General features: G+C 39.6%; 1 protein-coding gene across 4 annotated transcripts in view; it reads left to right on the plus strand.

Annotated features, from left to right (window-relative positions):
* The first annotated feature begins 2,632 nt into the window (after positions 1-2,632).
* The window catches only part of RIC3 (RIC3 acetylcholine receptor chaperone), a 60,229-nt gene continuing 38,034 nt past the window's right edge, over positions 2,633-24,827 (plus strand). For 2 of the 4 annotated variants that reach the window (XR_008703039.1, XM_055548733.1), the window contains exon 1: positions 2,640-4,405. Coding sequence is in view for 3 of the 4 variants with exons in the window: in XM_055548733.1 (XP_055404708.1) it covers positions 4,282-4,405 (124 nt within the window). In the remaining variant the exon portion in view is untranslated. Of the gene's footprint in view, positions 4,406-24,827 lie in introns of all 4 variants that reach the window. The other 2 variants (XM_055548735.1, XM_055548734.1) reach the window with 2 other exon arrangements.

A 24,827-nucleotide genomic window follows, 5' to 3' on the forward strand; every position in this document is an offset into this window, starting at 1 on the left:
ACAACTATGAATATGACTTCAGGCTGAGTGACTTTTTGATGTCCCTCATGGAGGAACAGTTCAGGGTACCTAGGCAGGCTCAGTTGGAAGCAGCTGCAATTAAGTGGCTCTAGCTGCAGGGTCTTGAGGGACTTATGTCAGGGAGCCCTGCCGGTCATCACAAAGCAGAATGGAAATAGATTCCAAGGAGGATGCAAAGAGAGGTCCCCTCTTTTGCGGCCTAAGGCTGAGAGAGCCCCTCTTAACCACTTACTGCACATCAGAGGAAGGCAGGTTCTCTTCCCTGGATCTTGTGGCCCATGAGCAGTTTGTTTCTGTTCTGAAATTGGGTGTTAAGAATGACGAAAGGAGGTAAATCAGGAGTATTGGGAAGGTAGTTATCACCAAGGTAAGAATGCCAGCAACATAGGAGGAGCTGCTAGGGAACAATTTACAAGTTACTCAGCAGTGAGATTGCAGGTGAAAGGGAAAAAAGTTTGTTCTCCGTGTAAAACCATGAACAATAGAATTAGTTACTGACAGTGCTTCCCAGGTGGTGTTAGTGGTAAAGAACCCACCTGCTAATGGAGGAGACTTAAGAGATGTGGGTTCAGTTCCTGGGTGGGGAAGATTCCCTGGAGGAGGGCATGATAACCCACATCAGTATTCTTGCCTGGAGAATCCCATGGACAGAGGAGCCTCGGGGGCTACAGTCCACCGGGTTGCAAAGAGTTGGACACTTCTGAAATGACTTAGCATGCATGCATGCAGTTACTGATAAGAACTTGCATGTATTCAGGAAGTTCTGTATAAGCGTCAATGTATTTTTGTACATAAAGCACTTAGAAGTATGCCTCTGAGTGGTTACTGCAGCCACCGCTTGTTGTTGTTTAGTTGCTAAGTCATGTCCAACTTTTTGTGACCCCATGGACTATAGCCCACCAAGCCTCTCTCTCCATGGGATTTTCCAGACAAGAATACTTGAGTGGGTTGCCACTTCCTTCTCCAGGGGATCGTCCTGACCCAGGGATCGAACCCAATCTCCTGCATTGCATCCTTCACCACTGAACCACCAGGAAAGCTCACCAACACTGCTACACGTCCTCTAAAAACCAACTACAACTCCTTAAAAGAGAAGGTCATCTGACTGCTCATTATACTCTCTGTTCCTGTCACCTTCCAGTGTCTTCATTCATTCAAGACTTTAACACGTGAATCACTGTCTTCTTTTCCATCCCACTTTTGTCATAATACTTGGTAACTTCAATAAAAGGGTGTAACCCAAGTTTCAGTTGTGGCTTATCATTTACACGAGCATTCTGGCTGATGTTATCTTCTCCCAGACTTCATTTACAATTGATAGACTGATCATTTCTATTTTTATTTCCAGTCCAAACATCTTTTCTGAGCTTCAGACCCATCTATCCAACTGGATAGCTACCTCCAGGCTCCTCTGTCCATGGGATTCTCCAGGCAAGGATACTGGAGTGGGTTGCCATGCCCATCTCCAGAGCATCTTCCTGGCACAGGAATTAGACCCACAAGTCTGCCTGCATTTTCAGGCAGATTCTTTACCACTTGTACCACCTGAGAAGCCCACCTGGACACTTCATGGACCCTCAAACTCGGCTCATTAAAATCTGAACTCATCTTTCTCACAAATCTGATCCTTCTGCTCTCAAAATCTTGTTATATGAAGTCAATGTCTATCCAATCACCCAAGCAAGAATTTGGGGGTAATCTGAGATTCCCTCTGTGTCTCTTAGAAGCTATATCCTATCAGTCATCACCCTCCTAAGATGCATCTGCTCTCTGTGAGCCCAGAGCTTCTCTGGTTCCAGAAAGCAAAACTGGTAGTTAAGAGAGCAAGTCCTGGAGTAAGCATGTGTGCCCAGTCATGTTCAATTCTCTGTGACCCCATGGAATGTAGCCCACCAGGCTCTGGACATGGGAATTTCCAGGCAAGAATACTGGAGCGGGTTGCCATTTCCAGGAGTAAGCCTGCCTGGATTCAAATAAAAGCTTCCAAAGTATATTGTGCAGTTGTGGGCAAGTTACTTCAGCTTTCTGTTCCTTAGTTTTCTCATGTGTAAAGTGGGTACATAATAATATTTCTTACTTCATAAAGTTAAGAGAATCAATTGTTATGATATGGAAAATACCTGGACAACAGGAAATGCTCAATAACTTTCAGTACTACTGATGACATCAATAATGATGATGCCCGAGTGATGCTAGTAGGGGCGTCCCCCTGGCTGCAATAATTGAGGATTCAGACTTGGAGGATATCAACTGCTTCTTCACAGACTTGCAATCAATCTTTCTTCATTCAGTCCCACTCCATATCTTTGCCTTTAAAGGAAATCAGTACTTTCAATTCAATACTTTACTAGGTAAAGTACCTAATACTTTATAGGTTCTGAAAGCCAAATTGGTTTGCTTCTTAGAGTCTTTCTCTCTGTAGGCACTTCACTTTTTATTCTCTAAACCTGCACTGTTCAATATGGTAGCCTCTAGGCATATGGCTACTAAGTCATTGAAATGTGACTGACTAGTGTTACACATGTGGAAATAATAATATTTGGGATAGTTTGGGTTAAATAAATTAATTTCACCTGTTTATTTTCACTTTTTAAATGTGTGGCTACTAGAAAATTTTAAATTATTGGTTGACTGAAAATTTTGTTCAGGTTTTTAATCCAAACAAAGTGTTTGACAAACCCAATACATAAGTAACTGGCATTTTATTTCTATTTATGTTGCATCTTATAAACATTTTGACATCTTTATCTGCTGTTATGTTTTCTCCCATCCTCTTCAGTATTTTAGTTGATACACTTTTTTTTTTCATTTTTGTGAGGTGTCTGGAGAAAGCAAAGATAAATGGGTGTGCTCCATCTGCCATGCATGTGTTTACATGAAGTTGCTTCAGTCGTGTCTCTCTGCGACCCCACGGACTGTAGGCTCCTCTATCCATGGGATTTTCCAGGCAAGAATACTGGAGTGGGTTGCCATTTCCTATTCCAGGGGATCTTCCTGACCTGGGGACCAAACCCGCATCTTTTGTATCTCCTGCATTGGCACGAGCACCATAGTGGTACTCCGGCACCACTAGGAGCACCTGGGAAGCCCTCCATCTGCCATGTTCAACTGGAAATTATGTCTAAGCTTCTCATAACCTAGTTCCTGCTTATATTGCCTTATCACTTTATGTCACTGACCCTAAATGAATTACAACCAAAATGAATTACTAATAGTTTTCCCAGCACATAAGGAAGCTTCAAGCTTTCATGTCTTTGCTTTCTTTGCAACCTTTTCCTGGACTATCCTTCGAACTCCTCTCACCTGTCTGCCTAGTAACTTCCTCATTCTTTAAAACACTCACTCAAATTTCACCTACTTTGAAAAGCTCTTTCTTTATTTCTCCTCCTTTCAGTTGAACTGAGTGATCTAGAGTCCAGAATATTTGCTGCATTTTCTTGTTTCTATGACTATCTACCCTATAGGGAACCTATCATATTCGTAAGAACCAAAAGAATGTTTGTTAAAGAAATTTATAAGGACAGTAACAAGAACTGTGGGGACACAGAGGAAAGAGAAGCTGGCTAAAAATGTTTCATGAAGGCAGTACTTTTCTGCCGTTCTTCAGAGATATTTTTAGCAGTGGAGATGTGTTAGGAATTTTCCAGGCAGTGTGAACAGGATAAGCAAAGATTCCAGGAAAGCAAGAAATATGTTAGGGAAATAGCAAATGATCTATTTTGAACGGGGGCGCATTGGTAAAACCAGATCAGGGAGGGCCTTGAGGTCTCAGAAAGCAGCTGGACCTTTCTATGAGGATAAAGGGGAATTTTTCAAGGATTTGAAGCGATGGAGAGCTTTAAACGCATTACACCTGAGTTTTAGCATTATCACCTTGGGCTTCAGATGGAGAATGGATGCGCAGGGTCTTCCAGAGGGGCTGGAAGCTTAACCAGTTAACTGATGGGCGGTTAAGGAGGGGAGTGAGCAGTGTGGTGATGAAGATGAAAGAAGGGCGCGGCCATCCGTAGTTTAGGTGTAGAACGCCCCTGTGGGAGTGGGTTACAGGGAGGAGTTTCTAGCTGGAACGTATGAGAGGGCGCGGGTACCATTCAGCGCACCTGGGGACCGCGCGGGAGGATCGAATCAGCCCCACGCGCCTCGCTCGCGTGTCCCTCGCGCGGCGCCGTCCGCGCAACGCTCGGTGGGGTTGGCGGAGGCCGCGGGCGCTGCGGTTCCGGTTCCGGCGGGAGCCCGCACCTGCGGCGGGGGCGGGCGGTCATGGCGTACTCCACGGTGCAGAGGGTGGCCCTGGCCTCGGGACTCGTCCTGGCTGTGTCGCTGCTGCTGCCCAAGGCCTTCCTGTCCCGCGGAAAGCGGCAGGAGCCGCCGCCGGCGCCCGAAGGTAAGCGCGGGCCGGCTCCCCCACCCCGAGCCGCAGGGCGAGCACGAGCGCCTAGAGCCCTGCTGGAGGGAGGGCGGCCGCGGGGGTCTCCGGCCCCGCGGAGTTTGGGAGGTGCCAAGCGCCAGGGTTCACTTGGCCTCAGTGAGCAGCGGGCGGACCGGGTCCCTTCAGGCCTCCCCTGCAGGAGCGCACGCAGACGAGCCTGGACGCGCTCTCCGGTTGCTCTCACCTCTTCCCCTCGCTGGCCTAACTCGACTAGTCACTATCTGCCCAAGAGCTTTGAGTCAGGAGGGCTCCCACTTGAATTCCCCTTTTTAGGGTGTCCGTGTGCTTTCTCTCGTGCTTTCGAATGGAATAGTTGGACTGGGTATTGTTAACTTTAATTTGTTGTGAATTTTCAGTTTGGTGTCGAGTGCTCACTGCTTCAGGCTCTTTTTGTGCCTTCGTAAATATAACGTGAAGATTTTAATAATCCGAGTTTCAGTTACTGAGATGAACATGGTTCTGCCTTCCCGTTACGTGAACAAGTATTTGTTAATCCTTTGTTACTGGCATGATGTATGTGGTGGTTAAAAATCCACCCTGTGGTTTGCATTCTGGGGCTTTTGCATAATGGGTGAGTGTAACGGCAGGAATGTCAAAGGCTGGGAGAAGAACTAGAACAGTTCTCTGTAGATTGTGAAGTTCTGGTAACTTTCTTCTGGCAATTGTCTGTGTAACATCCTTGAGACACGGTTTTACAGTTTTCGTGCTTCCACTAATATTCAACCTGTTGATGTTGGACAGCTCCTTGAACTGAAACTCATTTCCCTCTACTTTGTGCACATTGACTGTAACTCCACCCTCTTGTACGTCATAGATTATAAATACAAGAAACGCAAAACACCAAGCTCTAGGGGTGAAGGGCAGATCTAACCCAGAATTCTGTTCATAGACTTTGCTTGATAATCTTTATGTTTGTAAAACTATCTCCCTGGGAGAAACTTCTTATTAAAAAAAAAGCAAACTACCTCATTTGTTGGGTTTTCTTTTTTTTTTTCTTTCTGTCTTATTACAAAACCCCAAAGCTTTTACTCACTTTGTCTAATGATGCTGAAGAGAAAATTCACGATGACTCTAAGCTATTAAAGATTCGTCTACAATAGTGCCTTACCACATTAAATTTTTATCATGCTGAATTGTCTTGAATAAGTTCTCTTCAATGCGGGTGGGAGATACTCTTCTAAATGTTGTATAGAGAGATGATCGGAGATGGCTTTTTCTCCTAAGAGTTCAAGTAATAATAATCAGTGTTCTTAGAAACTTTGCAGTTTCTGTTCTCTTCATTCCTGAAGTGTTATTTCCTCGGCATCCTTCTCATTTCTCAGCTTAAATGTAATCTCCTCAGAGACTTTCCCTGATGACTCTAACAAAAGTCACTCTTTACACTCCCATCATTTCCTATTCCTATGCTTTATTTTCTCGACTGAAGGTGTTATTGTATCATATGGCATTTTCTTATATATTTTACTAGGTTTTTTTTTTTTTTTTTTTTTTTGGTCTCCACTTTGTAGAGTGTAAGCTCCTGAGGGCAGGCAGTTTGTCTTGTTTACCACTATTTCTTTAGCAGTTGGCATATAATGGACAGTCAGTATTTTTAAATGAATAAAGTGCTCTTTTTGCATTCATTATCAAAGTAGTACAATCTAGATAAAAGTAAGTTAGTGTTAGTTTTTCAGTCATGTCCAGTTCTTTGCGATGCCATGGACTGCAGCCTGCAGACAGCCCCTCTGTCCATGAAATTCTCCAGTCAAAAATACTGGAGTGGGTGGCCATTCCCTTCTCTAGGGGATCTTCCCCACCCTGGGATTGAATCCAGGTCTCCTACATTGCAGGCAGATTCATTACTGTTTGAGTCACCATAATCGATGTAAAAACCTACCTTAACTGACGTATTCCAGTAACTGAAATTTGCTAACTAAAATCCTTGTCTTGGTACACTGATATTTTAAAAACGGTGACTTCTAACCATTATTGGGTTATATACCCATTTGAGAATCTAATGAAAATTATGGATTTTTCCCCCAGGAAAAATGCCTATACTTTTTGTACATACATCGAGAATTTGAGTATCAACTCAGAGAAACCACAGAATCCAGAAACCCCTGCTTTTAAGAAAGGGCTAGCCCTGATTATTTGAAAATTAGTGTTATCCATGTCTTAACATTTGTGTCATTATAGCTTCCATCTCTGCCCATTGGGATATATGAAATGAGCATTGTCTCTTTTGCACATGACAGCCATTAAGGTAGTCTTTAGCAAATATTTATGATGTACCCTTTAACATAGCTTACACACAGTATAGAAATACTGTTTAATTCTTAAAAAAAAAAAAAAAGAACCAAATCCCTGCCTTGAGGAACTCACAGTTTAGTAGAGGGGAAAAGACATTGAATAAGTGCAAAAAAGTATCAATTGCAGGTACTCAAATCCTTGCAGGGAAAGGAGTTGACACATGTTAAATGGTTAGTTTTATTGGTGTCTCAAGAAAGGTGTTATGGAAGAGAAGAGCCTTTTCTTTTTTTTTTTGGTAATAGCTTTCTTGAGATATAATTCACATACCATGCAGTTCATGTATTTAAACTGTGCGACTGAATCAAAAGATACTCAACATCGCTTATTATTAGAGAAATGCAGATCAAAACTATAATGAGATATCAATTCACACTCGTCAGAATCAGTTCAGTTCAGTCACTCAGTCGTGTCCGACTCTTTGCAACCCCATGGACTGCAGCACTCCAGGCTTCTCTGTCCATCATCAACTCCCAGAGCTTGCTCAAACTCATGTCCATCGAGTCGGTGATGCCATCAAACCATCTCATCCTCTGTCGTCCCCTTCTCCTCCTGCCTTCAATCTTTCCCAGCATCAGGGTTTTTTCCAATGAGTCAGTACTGGTCAGAATGTCCATTATCAAAAAATCTGCAAACAATAAATGCTGGAGAGGCTGTGGAGAAAAGGGACCTCTTTTGCATTGGTGGGAGTGTAAACTGATACAGTCATTATGGAAAACAGTATAGAGATTCCTTTATAAACTAAGAATAAAACTATCATATGCATGAGGATGCAAAGCAACTGAAACTCTCATATTGCTGGTAACGATGTAGAATGGTACAACCACGTTGGAAAACAATTTGGTAAATGCATTTTAATAAAATTAAACATGCTTCAGTTCAGTTCAGTTGCTCAGTTGTGTCCGACTCTTTGTGACCCCATGAATTGCAGCACGCTAGGCCTCCCTGTCCATCACCAACTTCCGGAGTTCACTCAAACTCATGTCCATCGAGTCGGTGATGCCATCCAGCTATCTCACACTCTGTCGTCCCCTTCTCCTCCTGCCCCCAATCCCTCCCAGCATCAGAGTCTTTTCCAATGAGTCAACTCTTCGCATGAGGTGGCCAAAGCACTGGAGTTTCAGCTTTAGCATCATTCCTTCCAAAGAAATCCCAGGGCTGATCTTCAGAATGGACTGGTTGGATCTCCTTGCAGTCCAAAGGACTCTCAAGAGTCTTCTCCAACACCACAGTTCCACATTAAAAAAAACAAAACTACCATATGACCCAACAATCCCACTACTGAGTGTATACCCTGAGGAAATCATAATTGAAAAAGACACATGTACCTCAGTGTTCATTGTAGCACTATTTATAATAGCTAGGACATGGAAGCAACCTAGATGTCCATCAACATATGCTTGGGTAAAGAAGCTGTGGTACACATACACAATGGAATATTACTCAGCCATAAAAGGACACACAGTTGACTGAGTTCTGATGAGGTGGATGAACCGAGAGCCTATTATACAGAGTGAAGTAAGTCAGAAAGAGAAAAGCAAATATCATATATTAATGCATATATATAGAATCTAGAAAATGGTACTGATGAACCTATTTGCAGAGCAGCGTTGGAGACACAGACATAGAGAACAGACTTGTAGACACAGTAGGGGAAGGAGAGGGTGGGACACATTGAGAGAATAGCATGGAAACATACACACTACCATGTGTAAAATAGATTGCCAGTGGAAATTTACGTGTGACACAGGGAACTCAACCCCGTGCTCTGTGACAGCCTAGAGGTGGGAGGTGGGAGGAAGGTTCAAGAGGAAGGGGACATGTGACTGATTCATGTTGATACATGGCAGAAACCAACACAATATTGTAAAGCAATTATGCTCCAATTAAAAATAAATAAATTTTAGAAAAAGCAGTAGCTATTTGCAGCAATATGAATGGACCTAAGAATATGCATAGTGAAAAAAGTCAGAGACAAATACTATGTGATATCACTTATATTTGAAATCTAAAAAATAACTCGAATGTGTATGCAAAACAGAAATAGAACCACAGATATGGAAAACAAACTTGTGGTTACCAAACAGGAGAGGAAAGGGGGGAGGGGTAAATTAACGGTATGAGATTAACAGATAAAAACTGCTATGTATTATAAAATAGATAAGCAACAAGGATATACTATATAGCCCGGGGTGTTATAGCCATTATCTTGTAAAAAACCTATAATGGAGTATAATCTGCAAAATGTGGAATCATTGTGCTGTACACCTGAAATGAATATAATATTGTAAATCAACTATATATCAATAAAAAAGTAAGCAAGAAAAAAAGTGTTTGAATGGTTTTTAGCATGGTCACAGAGTTGTGCAACCATCGTCACTAATCAATTTTAGAACACTTTATCATTGCCCCCACTCCCCAAACCATCTTTAGCCATCTTTAACCTCTTTAGCCATCTCCCATTAACAGTCCCCCACCCCGAGCCCCTTCAGCCTTCAATTCAGTTGAGTCATTCAGTTGTGTCCAACACTTTGTGATCCCATGAACTGCAGCACACCAGGTGTCCCTGTCCTCAGCTCAGAGCAATCTCCCTGAGTTAGCACAAAGCCATGTCCATCAAGTTGGTGATGCCATCCAACCATCTCATCCTCTCTTGTCCCCTCCTCCTCCTGCCTTCAATGTTTGCCAGCATCAGGGTCTTTTCTAATGAATCAGTTCTTCGCATCAGGTGGCCAAAGTATTGGAGCTTCCTAGGCAACCATTAATCTACTCTCTATAGATTTGCCTGCTATGGGCATTTCATGTAAATGGAATCATACAATATGTGATCTTTTGTGACTGGTTTCTTTCACATAGCATGTTTTCAAGTTTCATCCATGTTGTAGCATGTATCAGTGCTTCATTACTTTTCATGGCTGAATAATATTCCATTATGTGGAATATTCCATCTACATTTTATTCATTTATTAGTTGGGCATTTGGGGTTTTGATGATTATGAGTAATGCTGCTGTTAACATCCATGTACACATTTTTGTGTGGATATATGCTTTGATTTCTCTTGAATATATGCATTTGGGAAATGTGAACATTTTAGTGTGGCTGGAACTAAGAGTGGAATTTTGCTCATATTATTACTCTATGAGCAGTTTTGAGGAACTGCTAAATTGTTTTCCAAAGTATCTATGATTTTACATTCCCACCATTAATATGTGAGGCTTCCAGTTTCTCCACACTCTCTCCGATGTCTGTTATCACCAGCCTTTTATTATAGCCATCATAACGGGTGTGAAGTGCTATCTTATTGTGGGCTTTTTTTGGTATTTCCATGATGACTAACAACTTTAATATATTTTCATGTGTTTATAGGCTGTTTGTGTAACAACTTAGAGAAATGTCGGTTCAGACTTTGGCCCATTTTTAAATTGGGTTTCTTGTCTTTATTGTTGAATTATAAAAATTCCTTATGCATTTTAGGTACAAGTTCATTATCAGATATGTGACTTGCAAATATTTTCTTCAACTCTTCACTTTCTTGATGGTGTCCTCTTAAGAAAAGTTTTTAATTTTGATGAAATCTAACTTATTTACCGCCTTCTCTTCTGCTTTTGATGTCAGACCTAAAAAAATAATTGCCAGATCCAAGGTCATGAAGATTTATGTCCATGTCTTCAAGTTTATAGTATTTACTCTTATATTTAATCCTTTGATCCATTTTGAGTTAATTTTTGCTTTTGATATGAGGAAAAGTCAAACTTCATATGGATATACAGTTATCCCAGCATTATTTGTTGAAAAGAATATTCTGTTTACATTGAATTGTTTTAACACCCTTGTTGAAATTCAGTTGACTAAGTGTGAGAGCTTATTTCTGGACTCTCAATTCTGTTCCATTGACAAACATCAGGTATAGAATATATACCTGTCCTTATGTCAGTACCACACTGCCTTGATTACTGAAGCTTTGTAGTTAAATTTTGAGACCATGAAGTGTTAAGTCTCCAAACTGTGTCCTTTTATTATCAAGGTTGATTTCTGAGTGCTGTGGCTCAGGATTTCCATACACATTTTAGGATTAGCTTGTCAGTTTCTGCAAAAACCAGCTGGGATTTTGATTGTGTGGAATCTGTAAATCATTTTGAAGAGTATTGCCATCTTAATAAGTCTTTTAATCTATGAATAGGATATTTAAAATTTTATTTAGGTCTTTAATTGATTTCAGGCTTCCCCGATAACTCAGTTGGTGAAGAAATCCACCTGCAATGCAGGAGACTCACTTTGATTCCTGGATTGGGAAGATCTGCTGGAGAAGGAATAGGCTACCCAGTTCAGTGTTCTTGGGCTTCCCTTGTGGCTCAGCTGGTAAAGAAACCCCCTGCAATGTGGGAGACCTGGGTTCGATCCCTGGGTTGGGAAGATCCCCTGGAGAAGGGAAAGGCTACCCACTTCAGTATTCTGGCCTGGAGAATTCCATGGACTATATAGTCTGTGGGGTCGCAAAGAGTCAGACACGACTGAGTGGCTTTCAGTAGTTTTCAGTGTGCAAGTCTTCTTTTGTTAAATATATCCGTATTTTATTCTTTTTGATGTTATTGTAAATTGAATTATTTTATTAATTTTAAGACTATTCATTACTCAGTTTTAGAAACACAATCTTTGTGTATTAATACTGTTTTGTGTAGACTTGCTGAATTGTTTATTGGCCACAATAAATGATCGTGTTGTCTGCTGCTGCTAAGTCACGTCAGTCGTGTCTGATTCAGTGCGACCCCATAGACGGCAGCCCACCAGGCTCCTCCGTCCCTGGGATTCTCCAGGCAAGAACACTGGAGTGGGTTGCCATTTCCTTCTCCAATGATCGTGTTGTCTCCAAACAGAGATTGTGTTACTTCTTTCTTTCCGATCTACATGCCTTTTCTTTTTCTTGCCTAACTGCCTGGGCTAGAACCTCTAGTACAATGTCAAATAGAAATGGTGAAAGTGAACATCCTTGATTGTTCCTAATCTTAAGAAAGCTTTCATACCATTAAGGATATTGCTAGCTATGGATGCATTAATAGAACTAAAGAATTTTTAAAAGGGGGTCTGTTGAGTATTTTATTATGAAGGGATTGAATTGAATTTTGTCAAGTGCTTTTTCTGTCTATTAAGTGACCATGGGGTTTTTGTCCTTCATTCTATGGATATGATACATTACATAATTGATTTTTGGATGTTAAAACCTTGCTTTTTTTCCTTCTTTTTACTAAATTGAGGAAGTAACTCTAATGTGTTTTTATTAGCCAGATTAACAAGGATATTTCAGGCAGAGAGAACACAGCAAAATCAATACCCAGAGCTTTGAAATAGCTTTAGAGTTGTAAGAGATGAGACAAGGGGCCAAATTGTAAAGATTTTTTTCATGCCATACTTAAGGAGTTTGGATCTTATTCTAAAGATCGGTGAGGCCATTGTGAGTTTGTTAGTAGAAAAGAAACTTACAGTCTGAAAGGACATCTTGGCAACAGTGTAGGGGCTGTATCAGTGAGGGTTTCTTCAGGGAATATGTTGCAGTAGTCCATTTGAGACATCATGAACATCGTTGAGGCAGTGTGTTTGGGCTCATCAGTTTAGGATTCTCATGGTAAGTAACAGAAAATTCAGCTGAGTTGTCAAGTTGAAAGCAGGATGTATTGACTAGTGCACATGAAAAGACTTTGCGTGAGAATTGGCTTCCTGTGTGGTTTGACCCAGAGGTTCACAATCCCTTCAGGGCCTCTGAGTTTCTTTGTCCTTTATACTTCTGGGTTCCTTATGTTGGCTCTGTCCTCTGGCTTCTCTCTCAGGCTAGCAACACTAGTTGCAACGATTCCAGATATCACTTCCTCACATTTAGTTGTCCAGAGAAAGAATGCTTCTTTTCTTTTGAACTCTTCCTTCACTCCCATCTCACTTTTATCCCCCCACCCCCAGTTCTTTCCCAGTAGTTCCAGCTAACATATCTACCCATCTTATTGACTTGAGTAAAGTTATTTGCAGTGCTCTGGGTAGAAAGAATATGCTGATCCACTGTGGAGTTGAGAGTGGTTCCCAGAGGGAAATAGGGATACCGGAGGAAGAAGGAGTAAATGGAGCAGGGGAAGTGTCCACATTGAACAGGAGGGAAAAGAACAATTTTCAGAGACATTTTAAACTAGAAGTGGAATGTGAGGCAGAGGGAGGCATCTTGAATTATTCTCAGCTTATTGGCTTGGGTGACTATACCAAGTATACTTTTACCAAAATAGTAATGAAGCAAAATAGATTAAAGGGGAAAGACAAGGAGTTCAGAAATTTGTAGAGTAGTATCACGTCCCCCTTTTCCATCTTTTTTCATATGTGACATCCCTAGGTCCCACATCCATTCCTCACGTGATGTAGTCACAAGTATGTAAGTTGGCCCTCTTAGAAGGCAAACAGTAGCAAGTGTGAGCCAGTTAGCTCATGGAAGAGCAGCCTATTGCACCTCCCATCCCCCTTTTTAGGGGGTTCCCTGGTGGCTCAGCAGTTAAGAATCTGCCTGCCAGTGCAGGAGACTCACTTCCTACCCTGAAGGTAGATATTGGAGCAGGAGGAAGTGGCAACCTGGTCCAGTATTCTTGCCTGGAGAATCCCATGGACAGAGAAGCCTGGCAGACTACAGTCCATGGGGTTGCAGAGAGCTGGACTTGACTTAGTGACTAAATGCATATCCCCCTTTTTAAAATTCTTTAGTTCTATTAATGCATCCTGGGGATTGCTTTAGACTTTGGGTGTTTTACTTGCTGATTTTGCTGTGTATTTTAAACTTTTTTTTTTTTTAAAGGAGGTACTCCTATAGGTTTGTCCATTTTGTACATTCACTTGGTGTTTTGGAACCAAATAGAGGAATATAGCCTTCCTTGTTGCATTTGATCAAATTCTGGATCAATTTGATCCAGAATTCTAGCCTCTTTTTTTTCAGAACATTTATTGTTTCATTCATTGTATTTGTTTTTACCGTCTCTCTCAGCTATATATCATTCTTGATTTTTAAAAAACCTTTTTTGTTAAAGACATTTTCAAACATAAGAAAAAGTAAAGAGAGTAGTATAATAAGATGAATCCACATCATCCTTCTTCAGCAACCATCATCTTGTATCATGAATATCCCCACTTACTTTCCCCCCTATGAAAATACCAAATCCCAGACATTGGGATTTCATTTCATCCTTAAGTATTTTTGTATACATCTCTAAAGCATAAGAAAATAAAAATTATTTTAAAAATATAGCCTCAATATCATTATCACACCTGAAAGTCAGTAATTCCTTAATGTCATGAAATCAGTATTCAAATTTCTCTCACTGCCTCATAATTTTTTTTCATGATTTCACCCTTGATTGTGATTAGCATATCTTCTTGATCATTCACATTATCTAAAAAAAAAATCTGTCAGTCTTTTGAAGCTGCTCTTAAGGTCACCCCATTCTCTTCATGGAAACCCATTTGTGTACAGTCATTAAACCAGTTGGTTTGATTGCTTTATTCCATCTTATTCTGCCCAATATAGGCGTATGGTCTGCATGCTTCCTTTCTTCCGCCTTCATTGTATCCTCAACATAGAATCCATACTAACCCTGCTAAAGCTTAAGTCTCCCTCCACAGAACCCTCCAGTGGCTTCCTGACTCACTCAGATGAAAAGACACAGTCTGTAGGTGACCTACAAGGCCTGCTTAATCCTCTTCCTGTTGCCCTCTTTCCCATTTTGCTTTGGCCGCACTGGCCGCCGCCTTACTATGGTTTGAAGGTTCCAGCTGTGCTCTCGCCTCAGGGCCTTTGCATTGGTTGCTTCCTCTGCCCCAAATGCTCTTCCTTAGATAGCTGCATGCATTTCCTTTATCTGCTTTACATCTTAACTTAAAAGACCTCTCCTGAGCCTTCTCTGGATACTCTTGCTAAATCTTTACTTTCCCCCAACACATCCTATCCCCTTTGCCTGCTTCGTTTTTTCTCTGAGTATTTATCATTACCTTGTGTATCATCTCTTTTCTGGTTGAGATAGGAGGCTCCATGAGGGTCAGGATTTTTGTTTTGTTCACTGCAGTATCTCCAGCTTTAGATCAGGCCCACACATAGTAGAAAATCAATTAAAGAATTTAATCAATAAATTAAAGAATTAGAATTAAGTGAATTAATGAATTCGCTCCCAAGGATCAAGGTTTCCTCTATTAGCATTTATAAGCCATTATTGTTTAGTTGCTAAGTCGTGTCCAGTTCTTTTGCAACCCAGTGGACTGGAGCCTGTCAGGTTCATCTCTCCATGGGATTTCCCAGGCAAGAATACTGGAGTGGGTTCCCATTTATTATTATTTATGGCTGCGTGAATTATTGTGCATCCATATGATAGACTGTTATGATTCCAGTAAGTTATATTCATGAACTATTTTTTGTGTGTGTGTGGCCAGGTTTGTTTTTCTTTGAAATCAAAGGGGAAAAAAATATCGATTTCTCTGGAATCACTAAACCAGTGGTATTGATTTATAAACAGGGTGGACAATACAAATACAGAATAAATTATACCTAAATTTGAAATCTGGTACTGTGCACCTATTTTTTGAGACTATGTTAATTGAAGTATAGTTGACTTACAATATTGCACTAATTTCTGCTGTTCAAAGTGATTCAGTTATACCTGTATCAGTTCAGTCAATCAGTCGTGTCTGACTCTTTGTGACCCCATGAACCACAGCATGCCAGGCCTCCCTCTCCATCGCCAGCTTCCAGAGTTTACCCAAACTCATGTCCATTGAGTCGGTAATGCCATCCAACCATCTCATCCTCTGTTGTCTCCTTCTCCTCCTGCCCTCAATCTTTCTCAGCTTCAGGGTCTTTTGAAATGAGTCAGCTCTTCGCATCAGGTGACCAAAGTATTGGAGTTTCAACCTCAACATCAGTCCTTTCAATGAACACCCAGGACTGATCTCATTTAGGATGGATTGGTTGGAGAGTCCAGGGGACTCTCAAGAGTCTTCTCCCAACACCACAGTTCAAAAGCATCAATTCTTTGCCACTCAGCTTTCTTTATAGTCAAACTCTCACATCCATACATGACCACTGGAAAAACCATAGCCTTGACTAGATGGAGCTTTGTTGGCAAAATAATGTCTCTGCTTTTTAAGATGCTGTGTATGTTGGTCATAACTTTTCTCCCAAGGAGTAGGAGTCTTTTAATTTCATGGCCGAAATCACCTTCTGCAGTGATTTTGGAGCCCCCAAAAATAAAGTCAGCCACTGTTTCCACATCTATTTGCCATGAAGTGATGGGACCGGATGCCATGATCTTAGTTTTCTGAATGTTGAGCTTTAAGCCAACTTTTTCACTCTCCTCTTTCACTTTCATCAAGAGGCTCTTTAGTTCTTCACTTTCTGCCATAAGGGTGGTGTCATCTGCATATCTGAGGTTATTGATATTTCTCCCGGCAGTCTTCATTCCTGTATATACATTTTAAAATATTCTTTTCCTTTTCAGTTTATCCTTGGATACTGAATATAGTTCTGTGTGCTGTAAAGTAAGACCTTGTTTATCTGTTCCGTGTGTAATAGCTTGCATCTGCTAGCCCCAGCCTCCCACTCCATCCTTCCCCCAACCCTCTCCCTCGGTAACCGCAAGTCTGTTCTCTATGTCTGTGAGTCTGTTTCTGTTTTGTAGATAGGTTCACTTGCATCATATTTTAGATTCCACATATAAGTGATATCATATGGGATTTGTCTTTCTCTTTCTGAATTCGCTTCGTGTGATAATTTGTAGGTCCACCCACGTTGCTACAAGTGGCATTACTTCATTCTTTCTAACGGCTGAGAAGTATTCCGCTGTATATGTGTACCACATCTTTATCCATTAATCTATCAGTGGACATTTAGCTTGTTTCCATGTCTTGGCTCTTGTGAATAGTGCTGCTATGAACATAGGGGTGCATGTATCTTTTTGGATCAGAGTTTTGTCAGGATATATGCCCAGAAGTGGGATTTCTAAATTTCAAATATTTTCTCCCATTCTGTGGGTTGTCCTTTTTATTTATCATTTCCTTTGCTATGAAAAGGTTACAGGTTTGATTAGATCTCATTTGTTTATTTTTGTTTTTATTTCTGTTGCCTTGGGGGACTGACCTAAGGAAACATTGATACAGTTTATGTCAGAGAATGTTTTGCCTATGATCTCTTCTAGGAGTTTTATGGTGTCGTGTCTTATGTTAAGTATTTCAGACATATTGAGTTTATTTTTGTGTATGGTAAGAGAATGTGTTTTAACTACATTGATTTACATAAGGCTGTCCAGTTTTCCCAACACCACTTGCTGAAGAAACAGTCTTTTCCCCATTATTCTTGCCTCCTTTGTTGAGGATTATATATAGTGAAGTCGCTCAGTCGTGTCCGTCTCTTTGGGACCCCATGGGCTGTAGCCTACCAGGCTCCTCTGTCCATGGAGTTTTCCAGGTAATAGTCCTGAAGTGGATTGCCATTTCCTTCTCCAGGGATCTTCCCAACCCAGGGATCACATTGTAGACAGACGCTTTACCGTCTAAGCCACCAGGGAAGTCTGTTGAGGATTAATTGACCATAAATGTATGAGTTTCTTTTTGGGCTCTCTATTCTGTTCCATTGATCAATGTGTCTGCTGCTGCTGCTGCTACTGCTGCTAAGTCGCTTCAGTCGTGTCCGACTCTGTGCGACCCCATAGATGGCAGCCCACCAGGCACCACCATCCCTGGAATTCTCCAGGCAAGAACACTGGAGTGGGTTGCCATTTCCTTCTCCAATGCATAAAAGTGAAAGTGAAGTCGCTCAGTCGTGTCCGACTCTTAGCGACTCCATGGACCACAGCCCACCAGGTTCCTCCCTCCATGGGATTTTCCAGGCAAGAGAACTGGAGTGGGGTGCCATCGCCTTCTCCGATCAATGTGTCTGTTTTTGTGCTAATACTATGATGTTATGATTACTGTAGCTTTGTAGTATTGTTGGAAGTCTAGGAGCGTTACGCCTTCTATTTTGTTCTTTTTCCTCAAGAGTGCATTGGCAATTCTGAGTCTTTTATGGTTCTAAATAAATCTTAGGATTATTTGTTCTAGTTCTGTGAAAAATGTCATGAGTACTTTGTTAGGAATAACATTAAATCTGTAGGTTACTTTGGGTAGTATGGCCATTTTAACAATATTAATTCTTCTAATCCAAGAGCATGGGATATCTTTCTGTTTCTTTGAGTCATCTTTAATTTCCTTTATTTATGTTTTATAGTTCTTAGTGGGTAAGTCTGTCACCTCCTTGCTCAGATTTATTCCTAAGTATTTTATTTTGGGGAGTACAATTTTGAAAGTTATTATTATTATTTTTTACATTCCCTTTCTGATATTTCATTGTTAAAAGAAATACATCTGATTTCTGCATGTTAATCTTATGTCCTGCTACCTTGCTGAATTTCTCAGTTCTAGTTTTTGTATGGAGTCTTTAGGGTTTTCCATTAATATATATAGTATCATGACATCTGTATATAATGACAATTTTACCTCTTCCCTTCATTCGAATACCTTTTATTTCTTGTCTGATTGCCGTGGTAGGACTTCCAATACTATATTGAATAGAAGAGGTGAAAGTGGGCATCCTTGTCTTGTTCTGGACTTTAGTGGGAAGGCTTTCTGCTTTTCACCGTTGAGCCTTGTATTGGCTGTAGGTTTATCATAAGTAGCTTTCATTATGTTGAGGTACGTTCCCTCTATACCCACTTTGGTAAGAGGTATTTTTTTTTTTCAGGATGAATGGATGTTAAATTTTGTGAAATGCTTTTTCTGCATCTGTTGAGATGATCATGTGGTTTTTGTCTTCTCATTTATTTGCTGTATCACATTGATTTGTGTATGTTGAACTAGCCCTGTGAACTTGGAATGAATCCCACTTGGTTGTGGTATATGATCTTTTTATGTGTTGTTGAATTTGGTTTGCTAATATTTTGTTGAACTTTTGCATCTATATTCATCAAAGATATTGGCCTATAATTTTCTTTTTTGGTGGTGTCTTTGTCTGATTTTGGTATAAGGGTGATGATAGTGGCTTCATAGAATAGAATATCTTTGGGAGTGTTCCTTCCTCTTCAGTTCTTTGGAAGAGTTTGAGAAGGATCAATATAAGTTCTTACTCATATGTTTGGTAGAATTTGCCTGTGAAGCCATTTGGTCCCAGACTTTTGTTTTGCACAGAGTTTTTAAAGATTCTATTTTACTTCTAGCGATCAGTCAGCTCAATTATCTATTTCTTCTTGATTCAGTTTTGGTGAGCTGTTTATTTCCAGAAGCTTACCCATTTTTCCTAGGTTGTCAAATTTGTTGGCATATAATTTTTCAAAGTATTCTCTTAAGGTTTTTTGTATTTCTGCAGTATTATTTGTTAAGCCCCTTATTTCTTGTTTTGTTCTTAGTGAGCCTGGCCAGAGGTTTCTCAGTCACGTTTACCCTTTCAAAGAACATGCTGTTGGTTTTACTGATTTTTTTTCTTTTTTTTTTTTCTTTTTTTAATCCCTACTTTATTTATTTCCTCTGTGATCTTTATTTCCTTCCTTTTACTGACTTTAGATTTTGTTTGTTCTTTTTCTAATTCTTTTAGTGAAAGGCTAGGTTGTTTATTTGAGATTTTTTTGTTTCTTGAGGAAGGCCTGTATCACTATGAATTTCCTGATTATCACTATGACTTTCCTCTTAGAACTGCTTTTGCTGCATCCCACAGATTTTGTATGGTTGTGTTTTCGTTGTCATTTGTCTCAAGATATTTTTAAATTTCCTCTTTGGTTTCATTATTGGCCCATTGGTTTTTTAGTAGCTTGTTTTTAGTCTCTGTGTAATTGTTTATTTTCTCATTTCTCTTTTCTGTGGTTGCTTTCTAGTTTCATGACATTGTGGTCAGAAAAGATGCTTGAGATAATTTCTATACTCTTTAATTTGTTGAGGCTTATTTTGTGCCCTACTATGTGGTCAGTCTTAATGAATGTTCCATGTGCACTTGGAAGAAATATGTATTCTGGTTTTTTGGATATAATGTTTTGGAAATTTCAACTAAGTCTAACTAGTGTATTGCATAATCTAGGATCTCTGTTGCCTTATTGAATTTTTTGTCTAGAAGATCTATCCGTTGATGTGAATTGTGTTTTAAAACCTCCTACTATTATTGTATTCCTGTTATTTTCTCCCTTTATGTCTGTTAGAATTTGGTTTATGTATTTGGTGCATATATGTTAACAAGTGTAAATTCCTCATTTTGTATCGATCCTTTTATTATTGTATAATGTCCTTTATATTCCTCTGTGGCCTTTGTTTTAAAGTCTGTTGTGTCTGACATGAGTAGTGTAACTCCCATTTTCTTCTCATTTCTGTTTGCATGTAATATCTTTTTGTGTCCCCTCACTTTCATTTTGTCTGTGTCCTTTGCCCTAAAGTGGGTCTCTTATAGGCAGCATATTGTAGCTGTTGTTTTTTCAATCCAGTCTGCTACTCTGTGTCTTTTGATTGGAGCATTTAGTTCGTTGACATTTAAGGTAATTACTGATAAATATGAATTTGTTGCATTTTAAGTTGTATTTTCCTGTTGATTTTATATTTATTCTTTTTCTTTTTGCTTTTCCTATTGTGGTTTGATTTTCTTTTGCATTATACTTAAGTTTTCTCTCTCTCTCTCGCTCTTTTGTTTTTGTGAATGTGTTATGTGTTTTTGTAGTTATTGTGTTTTTCAAGTATGTTAATTCCATTCTTTGTGTACTTTAGACTGGTTATATAGGCTCAGACACACTCTAGGAAATGAAAAAAAATCTACATTTTTTACTCTTCTCTTTCATTTTATGATTTTGATATTTTCTTGTACATCTTTGTATTCATCCATTTGTTTTTCATTGTGGTTATCATCACTTTCACAGAAATTTTGAATTTTTAAAAATCTGTACACTGGCCTTATTTATCTTTTTTAAATTGTAATATTGAGGTTTTTTTTTAATTAAAAAAATTTTTTGACCATACTGCACGACTTGCAGGACCTTAGTTCCCCAAACAGGAATCAAGCCCAGGTCCCAGGTGGTGGAAGCCTGAAGTCCTAACCACTGGCTCACCGGGGAGTTCCCCGTGTACTGACTTACTTATTAGGTGATTTGCTTTCCAAATGACGTAAATAAGTGATTTAGGTGATTTTGTCTTTCCTATATATTTATAATTCATTTCTATTTAGAGAGGATCTTTCAATATTTCCTTTAGGATAGGTTTAGTATTGCTGTGTTCTTTTTATCTTTTGCTTATCTGAGAAATTCTTTGTCTCTCCGATTCTAAATGATAATCTTGCTTGGTAGAGTATCCTAGTTTGCAGATTTTTCCCTTTCAGAACTTTGAATATTTCTTGCCATTCCTTTCTGGCCTGCAACATTTCTGCAGAGAAATCAGCTGATAGCCTATGGGAGTTCCCTTGTAATTAACTCCTAGTTTTTTTCTTGCTACCTTTAGAATCCTATTTTTAATTTTTGAAATTTTTATTATTATATGTCTTTTTGTAGGTCTGTTGGGGTTTACCTTTTTTGAGACCTTCTGTGTTTCCTGTACCTAGATATCTGTTTCCTTCTTTAAATTTGGGAAGTTTTCAGCTGTAATTTCTTTTAATACATTTTCATTCTCCTTTTTTCTTTCTTCTCATGACAAGTTGTATGCTATAAATAAAAAGTGAAGATGTGTTCACTCTGCATAGTCACTAGAAAGAAGCAGATCAACATTTTAACAGTGGTTATTTTAGGAATTATAGGTGGTCATTATTTATACTTTTCTGTATTTTTTCAGTTTTCCATAGGTATGCATTTCTTTTGCAACCAGAAAAAAAAAGTTTCTTCCTTCTCATGTCCACTCCATAAAAAAGAGAAGAATCATTTTTAGAATTGAGCCCAAGAGCTACACAAGATGTTCACTTCTCTATTAGTTGAAAAGTCCACTGTCCAGCTTTTGCTTTTTGCAAACTGGAGCAATAGTTATCTATTGCCATTCATTAAAAATTTTTCTTTACCAATTTAATTTCTAAAATTTTTTTTAGTTCAGTGACCTTATTTGCAAGTGTTACCAGTCTTCCTGGAGGAAATTATTTAGTGAATGCATTTGAACTTATTTTCCTCACCCATCTGGGACATTTTTCCCCTCTATAATTGTTAATTTTCTTCCATTTAACCCTAAATTCATATCCTTTGATAGAGAATATGGAAGTAAAATAGAGGTTGAGAAGTTCTGCTTTCTCAGCATTACATTTTATCATCAGGTAAATTTGCATTTTATTTATTTTTTTTATTGGAGGATAATTGCTTTACAGCGTGTCAGTTTCTGCCGTACAACAACATGAATCAGTTTTGTGTATATGGGCTGGGCTCCCTGTGTTACACAGCAGCTTCCCACTAGTCATATATCTTACACATGACAGTGTATATATGTCAGTGCCTCAGTTGGTCCAGCCCTCTCCTTCCCCTGCTGTGTCCATAAGTCCATTCTCTATGTCTGCATCTCCATTTCTTCCCTGTGAATAGGTTCATCCATATTATTTTTCTAGATTCCATGTATATGCATTAATATGTGATACTTGTTTTTCTTTTTCTGACTTATTTCACTCTGTATAACAGGCTCTAGGTTCATTTACCTTACTAAAACTGACTCACTTTTGTTCCTTTTCATGGCTGAGTAATATTCCATTGTATATATGTACCACATCTTATTTATCCATTCATCTGTCAGTGGACATTTAGGTTGCTTCTATGTCCTGGCTGTTGTAAATAGTGCTGCAGTGAACACTGGGGTACATATATCTTTTTGAATTGTGATTTTCTCAGAGTATATGCCCAGTAGTGGGATTGCTGAGTCATATGGTAGTTTTAGTCCAAGTGTTTTAAGAGATCTTCATGGTATTCTCCCTAGTGGCTGTATCAGTTTCTATTCCCACTAACTGTGTAGTAGGATTCCCTTTTCTCCACATCCTCTCCAGTGTTTATTGTTTGTAGTTTTATTTTTTTTAAATCTTTTTATTTTGGATTGGGATATAGCCAGCTAACAATGTGGTGATAGTTTCAGGTGAACAGTGAAGGGACTCAGCCACATGTATAGAGGTATCCATTATTCCCCAAACCCACCCCCATCCAGGCTGCCACATAACCTTGAGCAGAGTTATATGTGCTGTACAGTAGGTCCTTGTTATCCATTTTAAATATAGCAGGGTGTACATGTCTATCCCAAGATCCTATGAATTTTGTATTTTCACTCTAAAAATACCCCTTTTGCTTTTTGCTAGCCTTTCGTAAACTTATTTTGAACCTTGGCCTCCTTGTGTGGTTTTTCCAAGTCTTGCTACTCTTTCATTCTGATTTCTTGTGTGTTATTTTGTTCATCTTCTGTCTGTTCTTTTAGAACTACCAGTACATGTTTCCCAGGAAAACAGTAGATGTACTGGTAGCTCTTCTAAATATCCAAGCAAAAGTGCATTTCAAGAGCTTTCTTCTTAGAGTTTCATGCCATGGAACTACATGGCTTTATTTTTAGAACTGCTTAATTCTATCTTACTAGAACCTGTGCCACACAACCCCTACGTTATTGCCACAAAGTCTAAGATAGGATGGTCTCTTTTTCCTATGGTTCTCCTTTCATTTCATCAACCAGTTTCTTCTTTGGCCATAACAGCCATTCTCCTCCTCACTCATCTTACTCACCCGTGGAACATGAAAATGTCAGCATACTAGGTCAGGGGCTTGTCAGTTGTTCCCAGTTAGCTGACTAAGACTTTGCATAGGCGCCAGAGCGTTTGACGTCTTCCACAGTGGCAGAGTGCTGCTTCTGTGCTAGAGTTGACCCCAAGAGAGTCCTGCCCTCCGTCTCTGTTGGCTGGGGCCCATGGCGCTCAACAGTAATGTCACACCTGGCATCTCTCCTGCTGACCCTGCCTGCCTGTTTTCCATTGAGCATCTCACTTTGAATGCCTATAAACAGGGTTCCATACCATCCCCACCTCAGGAACCCTGTTTCTCTGGAATAGTTCAGACTCTTTTCGTCCCCGGGTTCTCCTCAAGTGAGTCCTCACTGACTCTTAATCTCATGTATACATATGTTATGTACGTATATAACATCGACATACATACATAATTGTAAGTGCCTGAAACAAATTATTTTGGTCCCTTACTTGTTCTTCTCCTAAGGAAACATCAGGCATCTACTCTGAAAGTGTACACAAAGAAGAGAGGAGACAGTTTGAGAGACTGTGAGTGCATGTGAATTAAACATTTTTTCAAATTCAAAAACCCAGAGGTGTGTGGGTGTGGAGCACCTTGATCAGTCACCCTGACAGCTGTTTTCTTTTCTCAAAACTGTGAAGTTGAAAACACTCAGGATAATGAAGTAAACGTTTAGCCTTGAGAGTGACTGGGCTGGGTCTTGAGATTCCAGAAAGTGCCAAGAGGCCTATATAAGTCATTCAGATCAGTTCAACAAAGTGTATAGCATGTGAGACCCAGAGCATGCCCTGTAGGCATAAAGAAAATACTCGACTTTTATTCAAGAAGTTCATAGTTTATCCTCCAGCCAGGGTACCAGGAGTGCACCTGTAGTTGAGTAAATTGGTTTTATTACCTGTTCAGCAAAGGAAGATGTGTACCATGACGAAGCACGCAGTATCTCAGCAAGAAGAGTGTTAGAAAAGTCTTACTGTAGAGATTGAGGCTTGTGGTAGGTGATTTTGAAGAAGGTTCAAGGACGTGGGGCTTTGCTATGAATTGGGTGCTGTCAGAAAGTTGGGTGAATTTTGTGACTGCGTGTCTTAGTAGAGTTTATGTAAGGAGAGCAGTCTTAGGAAAAGGTATAGCTATAATTAACAAAGTGGCAGCAGTCAGCAGTCATTCATCATCTAGGAATAGGGGCTGTTTTATATATATATATATATATATATATATATATATATATATATTTCTTTGGGTAGTGTTTGTGTTTTATGTGTGTTTAGACATTACAGAATGTTGTTGTTATTATTTTTTTTTTGCCTTGATCCATCATGGTCACAGAATGGGCTTGTCTGCTGTTGAT

Source organism: Bubalus kerabau, chromosome 15 (genome assembly GCF_029407905.1).
Source record: "Bubalus kerabau isolate K-KA32 ecotype Philippines breed swamp buffalo chromosome 15, PCC_UOA_SB_1v2, whole genome shotgun sequence".
NCBI lineage: Eukaryota > Metazoa > Chordata > Mammalia > Artiodactyla > Bovidae > Bubalus > Bubalus kerabau.